The sequence below is a fragment of the Colius striatus genome, chromosome Z (genome assembly GCF_028858725.1).
Source record: "Colius striatus isolate bColStr4 chromosome Z, bColStr4.1.hap1, whole genome shotgun sequence".
Taxonomy (NCBI): domain Eukaryota; kingdom Metazoa; phylum Chordata; class Aves; order Coliiformes; family Coliidae; genus Colius; species Colius striatus.
In genome coordinates, this window is record NC_084790.1 from 75,846,987 (window position 1) to 75,861,155 (window position 14,169).

Consider the following 14,169-nt stretch of genomic DNA (forward strand, 5'->3'; position numbering starts at 1 on the left):
CTTCATCAAGGGAACTGCATAGAAATCAGGGAGCTCACTAAAAGAAATTAATAGAGCAGCCAGGAGGGCAGAGTGCCTGCAGACAGCATGAGAATTGCTCTGAGCAGCATGCTGGAGACTTCCAGTAAATAAGTGTGCCCTTTAATGAGATTTGCGGGGCCAGCAAGGCTGAGGAGGGGAGCAGAGTGGGTGAAGGAGTGGGAAAGGTCATTCCTCAAGGAAGGGATCTGTGTCAAAATGAAGAGCACGGGAACGGGGTTGAAGTTGCCTGGAAAAACAGAGTAAAAACAAACTCCAAAAAGCTTTGAGGAAGATCTCGGCAACAGCATAGCATCACAAATACTGTTGCAGTGCTAACTTTGGGGCATTGCTGTAGCAATGAGGCTTTGGGGTGTCCAGAGGCACACCATGGTGCTGCGGCTTGAACCTGGCTTCTTTGGACTGATCTTGGGGGAGGACCTGCGTGTCCTGCAAGCCTTTGTGTTGGGACAAGAGGGTCAGGCATCTCCAGCAGGCACACAGGGCCCAGCAGAGGCACGCTGCTGGAGGAGCTGCCTCAGCGCCCGGCGAACAGGGGAACTATCTCCTGTGGGCAGCCACTGTGAGAACAAAGTCTACAAGTACAAAGTACAGCTGTGCTCACTGTCAAGTGGCAGAAAATCAAGGCTATTGCTCTCGTGAGAAATCAGCCTGGCACCAACAGAAAGCAAACTTTTAACACCAAATGCAATCCTGGATAAATTTATCTGAAGAGGCAAGCCTGCAGAGGAAGATAAAACCATGTTAGCGGAGGCTGAGAACATTTTCCATGGGATGCAAAGCCACTGTTCCCTTTATGGCTTGCAGATTAAAGTTTTCTCATAAAAACTATTTCCCCCACTTGAACACCACCACTAAAATTTCCCCTGAGAGAACCATGTGCTAAGCAATATGTCGTTCTGTGTGAACAGTGCTCTCGATGGAAGCTGGAGCAAAGAAAACACACTGAACCTTCCTGTTGGAGTGTGAGCAGTGCCGACACCAAGGGGAATATTACTGTTTATTCTTACTTTATATAAAGATGTTTCACTGTCACCACACCCAGAGCTCTGGGTTTTGAGGAGCAGTATTTTGGCTAAAAATAAATTAGATGGGCTCAGAACAAGTGCAATCCAGAGGGTCTTGACTCAGCAGGAGGGGATGTAAGTCCCCATGGGCTCTGAGCATCACGTCCTCCTGAGGAACTTTGCCCCAGGGATTGCCTGCAGTCAGCAAATCTGCCAGCACAGCTACAAATCCCAGACAAGCCCATGAGGACTGTTGTTCTAATTAACTAATGAAAGCGTCTCCCACAGGGCAGATGGATAATCTGAGCTGGAGGCTTCCTCCTGTTTGCAGAGGCAGAGGACGACCTGGAGCAACACCCATCTCTCTCTAAGGACTCCGTAAATGTTAAAATGCCCCGAGGATCAGGGTGCAGTACCCACTGTGAAGAAGTGCCAAGTGTTCCAGGCACTCAGCCTCTCCCTGCACTCTGCCTTCAGCTGAAATACTGCCTCAGACCCCAGATGAGCTCCAGTTCAGGACTGCCTTCAAAAACCTACGCGACCCCATCCTCCCAAGGCAGCTTGGCTGCTCTCATCCATGAGCTTTCACTTCCTGTCTCATCCTGTCTGCTGCAGCATGGAGTTTTCCTCAGGCAAATCACATGAGAAAAATTAATGTCAGGCGAGGGTGTGTGCGGCATCTCTCTGAGCCACAGCCAGGCTCAGCACAAGGAAGATACGCTTCAAAGTGTATTTAACTGCTCGGTTAAAACATTGAACTTGGGCTTTTGACATCAAGATAAACAGTCTGATCCAATTCAAAGTAGCTTCCTCTCCTTGCACTTAGTCGTTGTGGGGTGGGAAGATGCTGGATGCTGCTTTGCCCCTGTGAGACCTTCAAGGCGTGATCACAAACTCTCTTTCATTGCCTTCCGGCCCACCTATAAGGGTTGCTGGTGAAAGTGAGTCCATTTCCATCAGAAAGCATCATGGTTTTAAAAGCAAGTTCAGTAGAGAAGTATGACAGGTGCCTCCGTGACCAGAGGTATTCATCCCTCCTGACATCCCTCCGTCAGAGGCTGCAGGCCCTTCTCTGGCAGCAGGTCGAGTGCCCGGGAGAAGGCACTGAGGTGCAAATGCTGACCACTTGCACAGGTAGAGGTGTGAGGAGGCAGAAGCAGTGTGTACATGGGGGTGTCAGAGGGAGCCATGCTGCACTCTGGTTTTACTTCATGATAAGCTTCTGCCTCAGCATTTGGAGTTGGTGAGAAGGATTTTGTGAGCTAGGGGACTATTCCTAATGCCAACACCCAGGGCTTTTGCTGCGGATCGGGGCTTTAGTAGGGTGGTCATCAGAGCGGGGCTGTGGTGTGAGCCACGTGTCTGTGTGCCCCATACCAGGGCACCCCAGATCTCGAGGCAGGGAAGGATAGAGAGAGGCTGGTGCAGTGGGGAAGCCTCAGGGGCTGAGTGGCAGGAGCAGGTAACCACAAGACACAACCCAAAGCTACTCTTGAGACAGTCATTTATGTCACACAACTGGTGCCTCTGCTTTGTGGGATGGGATGAGGCTCCAATGGGCACACAACATTGTTGCTAGGGCATGGGGTGCTGGTGACTTCTGGAAGGGCTTGTTGCCTGCTCCCCTGGCAGGTAAAAACCCTTCATTATTTCAGTTCCTCCAGACATTATATAAGGGCTGGAGCAGGCCATGCATTCCTCAGCCTGGGAAAGAGGAGAGTGAGGGAGGATCCTATTAATACTTACATGTATTTAGAAGGTACACGTCAAGAGGATGAGGTGTCACTTTTTTTTCTGTCCAGTGACAGGGCAAGGGGTAACGGGCATAAGCTGGAACACAAAAAGCTCCACTTAAACATAAGGAAAAACTGTTATACTATTCAGGTGAGGGAGCCTTGGCCCAGGCTGCCCAGGGAGGGTGTGAGGGCTCCTTCTCTGGAGGTTTCCAAACCCACCTGGACACATTCCTGTGTGACCTGATCAATCTGCTTTAGTGGGGGGCTAGTCTGGATGATCTCTAGAGGTCTCCTGCAACCCCCACCATTCTGTGACTCTGGAGGAAGGAGAGGATTGGGACAGCGGTGCAGCTTTGACTCGTCCCAGGGTAGGGCCGGGCCGGGCCGGGGCGGGGAGGCAGGCGCGGAGCGGCGCGCGGGCCCTCCCTTTGCCGCCCGCTGCGGCCCCCGCGATTGGCTGAGCTGCGCCCCGGACACGCCCCCGGAGGGCGGGACCGGACCTGGCCACGCCCCTTTCCGCACGCGGCCCGAGTCCCATTGGCTGCCGAGCTGTCACTCCAACCCCGCCCTGCCCGCACGGTCACTGCACCCCATGGCTCCCCACTGCGCCCCACCGCTCTTCATTGCCACCGCGCTGCGGCCTACCGACACCCTGCTGCCCCCCAACGCCTGGCTGCACCCTCTGCACCTGCCACACCCCACTAAACCTGCCCCTGACACCCCACTGCACCCCAATGCTGCCTCACTGCACCCCCATGCGCCCCTTTGCACACTCAGTCCAACGCTCCCTATTCCTGATGCCTCGGCACCTTGCACACCCCACCGATCTGCAGCCCCCAGAGCAGCCCTCACTGTGCTTCAGCTCCTGCCACTGATGTACTGCCTCTCTGTGTGGGGGCACTCAGCAAGGTGCTGGGGAGCACAGCAGGCTGCTGAGGAGCTCCGTGAGGTGATGGGGAGAACAGCAGGGTAGTGGGGAGCTCAGTGGGATGATGGGGAGCAAGCACAGTGGCGTAGTAGGGAGCCCTACCAACCACAGCCCAAAGGTGCCCTCCTGTTGCAGCCTCACTGGTTACGAGCATCAGTGCTCAGGAGGGGAGATCCCACCTTTCTCCCGCCTTTGCCCACCCTGGTCAGTCCCCAAGTGGGAAAGCCAGGGCAAGAGCTGCCATGAGGCTCGGGATCAGAGCTGCTGCCCAGCCAGAGGATGGCTTGTGTGTGGCAGTGGGAGCTGGCCCCAGCCCCAGTGGCCCCGAGTGACCACTGGAGCTGGCCCCAGCCCCAGCAGCCCCCACAGCCCCAGCTCCCTGCCTGCTGCTTCATGAGGCCAGGGTGCCTCCTTTCTGACCCACAGTGCAGCTGATGTGGAGATAACATGCTGTGAGAGACAACAGGCTTTCCCGGCACCACTCACCCACGCTTCTCCGCTGACAGATGCTGTCTGGGCTGTGACGCTGCTCCCTGGCGCCACAGAACCTGCTGTTCCCTGGCCACTCCGCTGCTGGTCAGCGGCCTGGACCCCGGCCCCTCTCCATGGCTTAGCCACACATGGGGTGCCCTGGGAAGACCCTGGCAGATCACGTTTCTGGTGGGGCAGGCATCTGAAGAAGCAGTGGGCCAGTGGGAAGGGCAGGAGGCAGGGGAAATCTTGCTGGGGAGCTACAGGGACATGTACTGCAACCTCACCCTGAAGGTCACATGTTGCATCTGCGCAGTGCTGGTCCAGCTACATCTGCAAGATGCTTCAACTGGAAGATGGACTGCTTGCCCACCTTACCGTCTGGGCTTCACCTGACGTGGCTCTACCTAGGTTCCCTCTTCTCCTAGGAGAAGTTGCAGGTCATCCCACCAGACCTCCAACAAGTGGCACGTATGACTGCTGTGATGTCTGGCCGCTCAATGCCAGCAGCGCCAGCTACATGCTCTCCCTGGATGTGGCCAAGAGATTCTGTGGAGGCAGCTCCCACATCTGCCCTGTCGCTACGGAGGACGCAGGCATCCTGTTGGAGGTGCTGGAGGCCCGGGCAGGAGCCAGTGACCACTACCAAGCACAACATTTCCATGCCCTATCTGTAACTACTGCTACCTGATGGTGATCCACGTCCTGAGCCCCAGAGCAGGAGAGAGCTTGGTGCAGCATACTGAAAGTCCACAGCACCAGCTGCAACGGCCCCACCTCACCCGCTGCAAGTGACCCAAGGACCTGGAGACTGAGGGACCAGGGCTGCAGCCCATGCTGCCTCGTCCACCACAGTGCTGCCCAACATCGCCCACCCAGCCCCTTCCCTTGCAGCGGGATGGAGTCTGTGCCCCGTCTGGGCTCCCTGCCCTCCCCAGCCCCTGCAGCAGCCCTGCTTCACACCATGGCTGGCAGCATGTTCTACAGGCAGTCCTGGCACAGCTGGAAGCTGTCAGGGAGTACACAGTGGCTGAGAAAGTCCCACTGTCCTGAAGGGTGCAGCCTATAGGTGTTTCTCTGATGCTGTAAATAGCCAAGTTCCCCTTCTGCTCATCTTGAAACTGAGAAGGGGAACATCCCCTTGAGAGGGGGAAAGAATTGGTTGATTGTTGCTGGTGGTACAAAAGCTATTTTTAATTTTATTGAAATGTCTGTCTTCTGTAAACTTCCAAAATATCTGGGGGCTCTGCTATAAAGATCTGTGCAGTGGCTGAGAGGCAAAGCTGTCAGCCCTGGGGCTAGTGGCACTCATGAGGAGGTGTGGCAGGAGGAAGGGGGTACCTGAGGATCCTCCTTCTGATCTGGGCAGGTGTGGGGAGTGCTGGGGTAGCAGGGCACCTCGGTGCCACCCTCAAAATGGGGCATGTGGGGAAAGCAGTAGCCAGGGGGGCCGGTGTAGGCCTGTGGATGAAGCAGGAGGTGACACAGGGTCTCACCCACATGCACCAGCCTGTTGGAGAGGAAGCTGAGTTGTGAGACGGTATCCCGGGCCAGGCTCTCCAGCAGAGCCTGCTGCTGCTGCGATGTCTGCAGGATCTGCACCAGCAGCTGCTGGATGTTCTGCAGCACGCCTGAGACACTGGAACCTGTAGTGAGAGTGGGGATTCAGTGGCAGCAAACCCTCACCATAGCTCCAACAGCCCCCCACGATGCTGCTGGGATGCTGCAGAGAGGACCCACCGTGTAGGCTTGCATTTGATGCCTCTTCATCCATTGACGACTGCTTATGCGTGGCAGCTGTTCCGGAGGAGCCTGGGACTGTGGTGGCGACTGGCAGCATTCGGTTTCCTCTTCCCATCCCCAGGGACGTCTCACCAGCAAAACCTGCCACGATGGTTTGGCACGGAGGGAGCAGAGTGCCGGAGCCACCCAAGCTCCACATTCAGCCTGACCCCGTGTCCTGGTTTTGCCAGGGATAATTTTCTCTCTAGTATCTGCTACAGGTCTGTGTTTTGGGTTTATATTGGCAAGCATGCTGTTAACACAGGAATATTTTGGTTACTGCCTAGGGATGCTTGCACATTGTCACGACCTTTTCTGCTTCCCACCCTGCCCTGCCAGCATGGGGGCTGGCAGAGGGCACAAGAAGCTGAGAGGGAACATGGCCAGCACAACTGTCCCGAACTAGCCAGTGGGCTATTCCTTACCATAGACCATCACTGCCAATACATAAACTGGAGTTGGTGGGGTTGGGGATGGATCGCTGCTTGGGCATTGGTCAGTGGGTGGGAGCAAACCTCACAATTCTCCTCCCCATCCCACTGTGGGAGGGGGTGGTGAGGAAGTGGCTGTGTGGTGCTCAGTTGCTGGTGGGGTTAACTCATGATAAGCCACCACTGAGCCCTGGGATGGCACCACCCTTGGGAGTCTCTGTCATCTATCTCCATGCACAGGACAGGACAAAGCTGTCCCTTGGATCCACAGAACTTGCTCAAAGCCTCATACACTTACCAGCCTTTTGCTTATCTCCTTCCTGCTTCAAGACAGTGTGGCAGCCTGGAAAAAGCAGGTATAGCCTGTGAACTGCAGCTATCTACCTCCTCTGGGTGCACAGACACAGTGGCCTGGGTATGGTACTCACACAAGAGATGAAAGGGTGAAAGGAAGCAGTGACTAGTGTCTGCAATGAGAACCCCCTGCTCGTGGGGCTGAGGGGCTTTAGGGGGCTGAGAGGGGAAAGGAAAGCCTTACGTGGCACGGTGAGTGGCACAGGTGGCACTCCAGTGATGCTGTCCTCACTGGCTGCTGGGAGAGAGCAGAGAGGAGAGATGATAGGCCATCTGATAGAATCTGCCAGGGGACCACCACCAGCCCAGGGTCTACCCAGTTTGCCCCAGCCAGCCCTGCAGCACCACATACCCTCGCCACAGCTCCACAGCACCTTGCAGGAACCCAAAGTACTTGCAGTGGTTTTGCCTGGCCCAAGTGTTTTGGTAGCAGGGGGCTACAGGGGTGGCTTCTTTAAACTAAGAGTTGCCAGAAGCTTCCCCTGTAGCTCACACGGTTAGGGCCAGTCAATTCTAAGATGGCCCTGCAGCTGATCCAGGCCTGGCCAATTAGTGACTGAGGTAATGCCTCTGTGAATAATGTATTTGAGAAGGAGATGTTGCTGGGCAGCTGCTAAACTGCAGCAGCAACAGGGAGTCAGAATGTGAAAACATCTCCACAGACACGCAGGTCAGTGGAGGAGGAGGGTGCTTAGGCACTGAAAGAAAAGGCTCCTTCTGTGATATGTGGTGAGGACCATGTTGAAGCATGTTGTCCCCCTGCAGTCCACAGAGGCCACCGCGAAGCAGAGACCCACTCACAGCCCATGGAGGAGCCCACGCTGGAGCGAGTGGATGCCTAAAGGAGGCTGTGACTCCTTGTGCTCACCGTGGAGCAAGTTCCTGGCAGGACCTGGGAGCCTGTGGGGAGAGAGGAGCCCACGCCAGAGCAGGTTTGCTGTCAGGACTTGTGATCCTGTGAGGGACTCAGGCTGGAGCAGTCTATTCCTGAAGGACTGTTCTCCCAGTGGATGACCCCATAGCAGGGCAGTTCATGAGGAACTGTAGCCCATGGGACGTACCCATGCTGGCGAAGTTCATGAGGGACTGTCTCTCATGGGGAGGGACTCCACACTGTAGCAGTGAGAAGTGGTGCAGGGGATGGGGATGGGGGTTGTGGTCACTTCATTATAGACAGACTTTGCTGCTGCTGCTTCTCAGAGGGAGGCCTGCTCACACTTCCCACTAATTGGCCAGGCCTGGGTCAGCTGCAGGGTCCATCTTAGAATTAACTGTACCTAACTCAGTGAGCTATGGGAAGCTTCTGCCAACTCTTTGTTCAAAGAAGCCAGCCCTGTAGCCCCTTGCTACCAAAAGATTTGGCCCAGGCAAAACCACTACAGTATTTCACAAGCTAGATACACAAGCAGGAGTCACCCACCACTGCAATGCAGCCACCTCTGGGCTGGAAGGCAGCAGTGGTGGAGCAGCAGCATGCAGCAACGCTACACAACAGATTAGGACTGGAAGTGAAGGAGAATCCTACATTCACCTCAAACTGCAGGGGGAATTTAGAGAGACAGAAGGTAATCACCCAGTCCAGGATGCTGGCTGAGGTGCTCCTGCAAATCGGACACAGGGATGTATCTTGCATCACCTCAATGCCAAAACCCCGTGAGTACACAGAGAGAGGGGACTGCAAGATCTGCCCCTGGATGGGCTGCAGGGCAGGGGAGCTGCAGACACCTCTGGTCCTCATGCCCAGTCCTAACTCATCCCAAGCTTCAGGATGTTATTGGGGAAGGGGGGAGCTGGGACCCGCTGAAGGGAGTCGCACGCTCTGCAGTGCCATGCAGCTGCCAAAGCCCCCTGGCCTGGACTGGGGCCACTGTCCCTTGGAGTCCCACACTCTGCCATGGGGCAGCCAGTAAATATCCTTGCTATGCTCTGAAGCTGGGTGAGAGCTGGGGAACACCTCCTGCACTGTCCCAGCCATCCCTATCCCTCACGCTCTGTGGCTGATTTGGAGACAAAGCCTCTGGAAAGAGAAGTTCTGACCCTCCCATTGGCAAGTATCCCTGCTGAGGAACTTGTGATGGGCCCCCAGACTCTCTAAACCACTCATTCCCATCATGCTGGCCTGGGTTTGGGTTGGCTAGAGCCATGGTTGTGTAGCCCAGTGCAGTGGGATAGACTGGTACTTACAGCTCTCCAGCTTGTCTTTTGTGCGCTGGAGTAGCAGGGATGGCGGCACATCCGAGAAGCCCTCATCAACGTCGTGCTCTACAGAAGGGTGGTGGTGGGGGAAGTGTGCAGAAAAGAGCTTCGGTAACTGTGAGACGAGGGGTTCCTGCCACCCCACAGCCAGGAGAAGCCCTGCTCTGCCTGCCTGAGACCCTGAGTACCTGGTGGCTCTGGCAGGGATGGCAAGTCGATGGCAACGGCTAACTTGCGCTTCCTGGGAGGTGGCTTGAGCACGTCTAAAGGAAGAGAAAGAGATCGTCAACGGGCCCCAGGTAGCCACGCAGCAGCACCGGTGCTCCCCAGCATCCCACACGCAGCCACCTTGTCAAGCCTACTCGCCAATCCCCGGCACACACCTGGCATCCTCCTCTCACCAAAGACAGGCCGTCCAGCCGCCTTCCACATGCTGTTCATGGCTTGGTAGTGTGGGCTCAGGCGAGGCGTGTGATGTCGTGCCCTGTGGCGCGTCTCCCGCTCCAAGTGGAAAGCCTGCTTGAGTGCCTTCCACTTGCAGCGGCACTGGGCCACGGTGCGCTCGTAGCCAGCAGCCACCAGCCCCTGGCAGATCTCCTGCCACAGTGCCTCGTTGGGTCTCGACGTGGAGGCCATGAGCAGGGCGGCTTCCCCCGAGTCCCTCACCAGCTCCAGGAGGCTGCTGACCTCCGCCTGCGTCCAGGCCCTCCCGCGGGGCATGCTGCCGGGGACACGGCGCCGGGGCGCCGACCGAAAGCTCGGCCCCGGGAGGGCGCTGAGGATGGGCCGGGCCGGGTCGGGCTCGGCCCCGGGGTTCGGCTCGGCTTCGCGCTGCCGAGGGCGCGCCGGGCGGGTCGGCAGCGGCGGCCGGCTCCGAGCACCCCTGCGCCGCACAGGGCGCCGCGCCGGGAGCTGCCGGGAGTCGCACAGCGAGCATGTGCGGCCCCGGGAGGAGCCGCTGGGAAACGTAGTCCTGGCCGCGCCCCCCCGCTCCCCCCCCCACGCTCCCCGGACCCCCACCACCCGCCCCCCGCGGCGGAGCGGGCCGGAGCCGGCGCCGGCGCCCCGCAGCCGCTGGGGCCTTGCTGCTTGGAGAGTGCAGAGCCTGGGGATGCCAAGGGAGGCCCGTGCCCTGCTTCACAGGTACTGCCCAGGAGCCCTGCGCGGGGGGCTGGGGCAGGGCGAGCAGCCTCGACACGGGGGAGCCTGCCAAGCGCTGGCCCCGTGTCCGAGCTAGCAGCCCGTCCTTGGGCTCGCCAGCCCCATGCAGGGGGTGGTCAGAAAAACCTCGTCATTCACAACGCAGACAAAGGAGTCTTGAAAACTTTATTCGAGTAAAGGGAGGGTCTCCTGCGGCATTCCCCCATGGGATCTCTCAACTCCTTGAAGAGCGCAGCCTCCTTTTATCCCAATTTCCCGGCCACCAGTGACTCTCCTCTTTTCCCTGTTGGCTGAGGCACTTCGAGGGTACAGCCTGCGGGATCTGCCTGTTACATGTTTGCTCTAATATGTGTCCTCTTTCATACTGTGTGTCGCTTTAGGGAGAAGTTAATATGTACAAACCTGTTAAGCATGCTTATTAAACTCAACCTAACTTCAAGAATGCAGAGGTCAACAGTATCTTACTTTGTTGGTGTTTTGTCTCAGCTGGCCCCAGCTGTTGAATAGCTCTTCAAACCCATCTGCCAGGTTGGATTGTTTTGCAAATTTCTGCCACTTCCTGGCATTTTTTGATTCTGAAAGCCCAAATAAGGCCTGCTGAGCCACCTCATTGCAAAGCTCGGCTGAGGTCTGCTAAACCACTTCTGTGCAAAGCTCAGTGGAGGCCCACCAAGCTGCTTCTTTGCAAAGCTACGTTGTTCACCTCTTTAGTTATCCATTTTCATGTGAGGTGTGGGGTTCCCTTGTGCTAGATGCCAGCCTGGCTGGGGATCCCCCATGCTGCAGTGGCTGCCAGCACTGTCCCCCCACCCTTGGGGCTGTGGCCCAGGTGGGGCCTCTGGGGACTCTGCCAGGAAGTGACACTTTCCATTCCTCGTCATACCCGCCTGCCAAAGCAGGCTGGGACGCGGTTGCTATTTCCCCTGGGAGGCACAGAGTGAGACACCGAGGGAGGGATGGAAGAGGGGGTCATGTATGCCGATCTGCGCCTGCCCCCCCAACCAGGTAATGGCACCCCAGCTCTCCCAGCCAGTTCCTTGCCCTCCTGCAAGCCCTCTTACCTCTGCGAGGCCATTCCCCTGTTGCTGCTCCCCACTCCTTGCAGATATTCTTTTCCACACAGCTCTTTTCCAGTCCTATTGCAGACTGCTTGCTCTCAGGGTGGGGGTCAGGAGGGGCTCAAGGGCAGGGGATGCCCACTGCACCTCAGTGCCACAGCACACACAGATACCCCCTGCTTTCCTCCCACCCAGTGACAAATGTCTGCAAGGTAACAACTTCTAGGAAGCTCAAGGTGCTGCACTGGGGCTCTCCCTCAGCTTTCCTGGGCTCCCCCACTGCCTTCTCAGACCCTGCCCAGGGTTCATAGACCTTTCCTGGATTGGGGTTGTGGGGGGAACCCCACCGCTCCCGCTAAGCCCCCAGGGCACAGGTTAACTCCTTTTCCCAGCTCCTCAGCAGCCAGTGCGCCTGCCCTGGTGCTGGACAGCCCTCAGCCTGGCTCTCTTCTCCCTGCTGCTCCTGCTGGCACAAATCGTCCTCATCAGCTTGAGCTTCCACTGTGAGTATCTAGATCTCTCCGGACAAGGGTCTTGGGGTTGAGGCTGGCTGGCACCACAGGGCCCATGTACTAATAGATCTGCAGCTTGCCCATGGAGCTGGGTCCACTCCTGCCTGGGGCTGAGGGCATTGCAGGTCCTGTGGCAAGCACAAAAATTGGTGAGACAAGATCTTGTCTGCCTGGCTGGGAGAGGAAGGTGGGGGTACAGTGTGGGCTTGGGGATGATGCTAGGGCATCCCACTCCATCACATGGCAACAAAACAAAGACAAGAGGGAGAGAAGTGACAGTGAAACCAAAAGGCAGAAGCACTTTCCCTGGAAGCCTGTTGTGTGGTGGGTTCCCAAGCACAGCAAAAGCCACAAGGACCTTGGTGGGCTTGTCTGGCAGGTCATCAAACACTGGGGGGACATCCTCAGATGCAGCCGTGGCAGCCCAGGGTTGTTACGGACACTCCTGTGCTCTTCTTTAGATTTAGTGCAACAGGCGAGCTGCACCCATGGTCCCTGGAGCATGGAGGAGAGCCCCAGCTGTGGGCAACAGACACTGCAAGGTATGAGAGCCTGGGAGAGGTTTGGAGAGGGCTTTGGCTGGCTGCTCCTTTGCAGGGGCAGGATCTGTTCCTACTCCAGAATGTGTTCCCCCCTCAAGTCTTCCTTTATTCTTGCTGCCTGTCCCTTTGTTCACAGCATGGGGAGCTTCCTCAGTGCTGCTGAACATGCTGCATTGCTAGGTCCCCTTTGGAAGAGGTGGCCCTAGTGTCCCCTGGCTATGCCATGAGCACCAGGATGGTGGCTACCACAAACACTCATGTGCCGGATGGCATTGGGCACTCTCTTTTGACCTGCCTCTGGTGAAGTTGAAATCTTGGCTGCATTCCCAGGGCTTTGCAAGTGGTGTTTGTATCACACCCCTAAACCTGGAGCTCCTCTCCCTGACACACTTGCCTGATGCCAGTGTCTTTTGTGTATCCAGCCCATCTCCCCTTGGGCTCCCACTGGGGTGTGGGTGCTGGGCCCCAGAACAAGGGCAAGCAGAGAGTCTTCTCTGTGAGGCAGTCACAGGAGTACATGGGCTTGGTTGGTATCCTGTCTACCCCTTGTCACCCCCTTGTCCCTTGGGCTGGGGGCAGCCCCGTTCTGCTGCTCCTGCTGTCTTTCTGTTGTGCAGGGAGATGTCAGTTCTGCCCGGCTGGCTGGCTCTGGGATGCGGGGCAGTGCTACTACTTCTCCTCTGCCAAAAAGAACTGGGAGCAGAGCAGAGAGGATTGCTGCTCCAGAGGGGCACAGCTGGTTACTATCCGAGCCAACACCACCCTGGTGAGTGCATCTACCCTGCAGAATCCATCCAGCATCCCACGGGCATCGGGTTGTGTTGGTGACCAGATCAAGGTCCCTCAGCAGTCACCCATTCATCGCTGATGTCGTCTCAGCTGCATGGCTCTGGCCCACGTGCCCAAAGCCCAGCCAAGCTCCCAGTCAGGGAGCTGTAGATGCTGTGCCCTATCATTAACCATGTGTCTGGGGCTGAGTGTTCCCCTCAGGGAGCTCATGTGCATCCTCTCCTGCCTTAGGCTTTCCTGGCACGCACGGCCAATAAGGAGATCTTCCACGTGGGGCTGAAGCGAGATGGTTCCAGGTCTGACTGGAAGTGGCTGGATGGCACTGCACTGAAGGGGTGAGGCTGTCACCTTGTCCCCAGACAGGGCTCCCAAGGGTCCGGCGTCAGGGCTTGGGGTAGCGACAGGGAACAGGCAGCCCACTGGCATGCAGGGATGTGCTTCCACCTCTTGGCCACCTGTCATCTTCCCAGGGCTGCACTGGAGCATTTTATGGAAGATTGCAGGGGCCTGACCCTGTTGCCCATTCTCTGCCAGGTTGATGGGTGGAGGGTCCCTCAAAAAGCAGGTTCTCAGGCTTGGTGAAGCTGGTGCTGAGCCTTGCCAGGAGAGATATGAGGTTCCTGCATGTGTGGTGGCGATGGGGTCTGCATGACAAACTGACAGGGGTCGGGTTGGGGCAGGGGGATCCTGATCATGAGTCCTAATTGGGAGGAGGATGTTAAAGGACAGTGCTCCTTGGGAAGGGTGAGATTTGCCCCCACAGCATCTCTGTGCAGCAGTTTCCTGCCTGTCCCAACGGAGCCCTCTTTCTCTCTCCCCTCAGGCTCTTCCCCATCCAGCACATCACCAGCTCCTTCCTGGCCTGTGGCAGGGTGTCGGACTCGAGGCTGTTGGGTGGGCACTGCAAGGAAAACCTTGGATGGATCTGTGAGCAGAGCGCAGCCACCCTGCAGTGGCTCCGGTCCTCACCCCCTACCTTTCTCTGGCAAAACACCACCTACACCTGTGCGGGGCTCTAATGGCCACAGAGATGTCTGTCCTGTCCCACCACCCTGCTCACTGCCCCATCCCAGCATATGGATATCCCCAGGTCCCGCTGACAACTCCTTTGTAATCACCCTGGATATCTGCACTTTGCCAATAAATTCTGTCACTTGGCTGCT

The 14,169-nt window shown here is 57.1% G+C and overlaps 2 protein-coding genes across 2 annotated transcripts; one reads left to right on the top strand and one right to left on the bottom strand.

The window, feature by feature from the left end:
- Window positions 1–5,428: 5,428 nt before the first annotated feature.
- On the bottom strand, window positions 5,429–10,986 carry LOC133628888 (uncharacterized). The gene is made up of 8 exons (XM_062018844.1): window positions 10,916–10,986; window positions 9,328–10,049; window positions 9,133–9,207; window positions 8,933–9,010; window positions 6,933–6,983; window positions 6,727–6,783; window positions 5,922–6,065; window positions 5,429–5,827 (listed from the first exon to the last, which is right to left on the bottom strand). The coding sequence occupies exons 1-8, from the start codon at window positions 10,984–10,986 to the stop codon at window positions 5,490–5,492; spliced, it is 1,536 nt and encodes a 511-aa protein (XP_061874828.1). The 3' UTR covers window positions 5,429–5,489.
- Window positions 10,987–11,061: 75 nt separating this feature from the next.
- LOC104561337 (killer cell lectin-like receptor subfamily G member 1) lies at window positions 11,062–14,025 on the top strand. The gene is made up of 6 exons (XM_010206979.1): window positions 11,062–11,110; window positions 11,556–11,666; window positions 12,137–12,217; window positions 12,835–12,983; window positions 13,238–13,341; window positions 13,830–14,025. The coding sequence occupies exons 1-6, from the start codon at window positions 11,062–11,064 to the stop codon at window positions 14,023–14,025; spliced, it is 690 nt and encodes a 229-aa protein (XP_010205281.1).
- The last annotated feature ends 144 nt before the right edge of the window (window positions 14,026–14,169 follow it).

Coding starts and splice junctions, on each gene's coding strand:
- LOC133628888 (XM_062018844.1), bottom strand. CDS start 10,986: ATGACGAGGAATGGAAAGTGTCACTTCCTGGCAGAGTCCCCAGAGGCC. Junction 9,208..9,327: donor TGGTGAGAGGAGGATGCCAG/GTGTGTGCCGGG, acceptor CTCTTCCTTTAG/ACGTGCTCAAGCCACCTCCC. Junction 5,828..5,921: donor ATCAAATGCAAGCCTACACG/GTGGGTCCTCTC, acceptor CTCTCACTACAG/GTTCCAGTGTCTCAGGCGTG.
- LOC104561337 (XM_010206979.1), top strand. CDS start 11,062: ATGGAAGAGGGGGTCATGTATGCCGATCTGCGCCTGCCCCCCCAACCA. Junction 12,984..13,237: donor TCCGAGCCAACACCACCCTG/GTGAGTGCATCT, acceptor CTCCTGCCTTAG/GCTTTCCTGGCACGCACGGC. Junction 13,342..13,829: donor GATGGCACTGCACTGAAGGG/GTGAGGCTGTCA, acceptor CTCTCCCCTCAG/GCTCTTCCCCATCCAGCACA.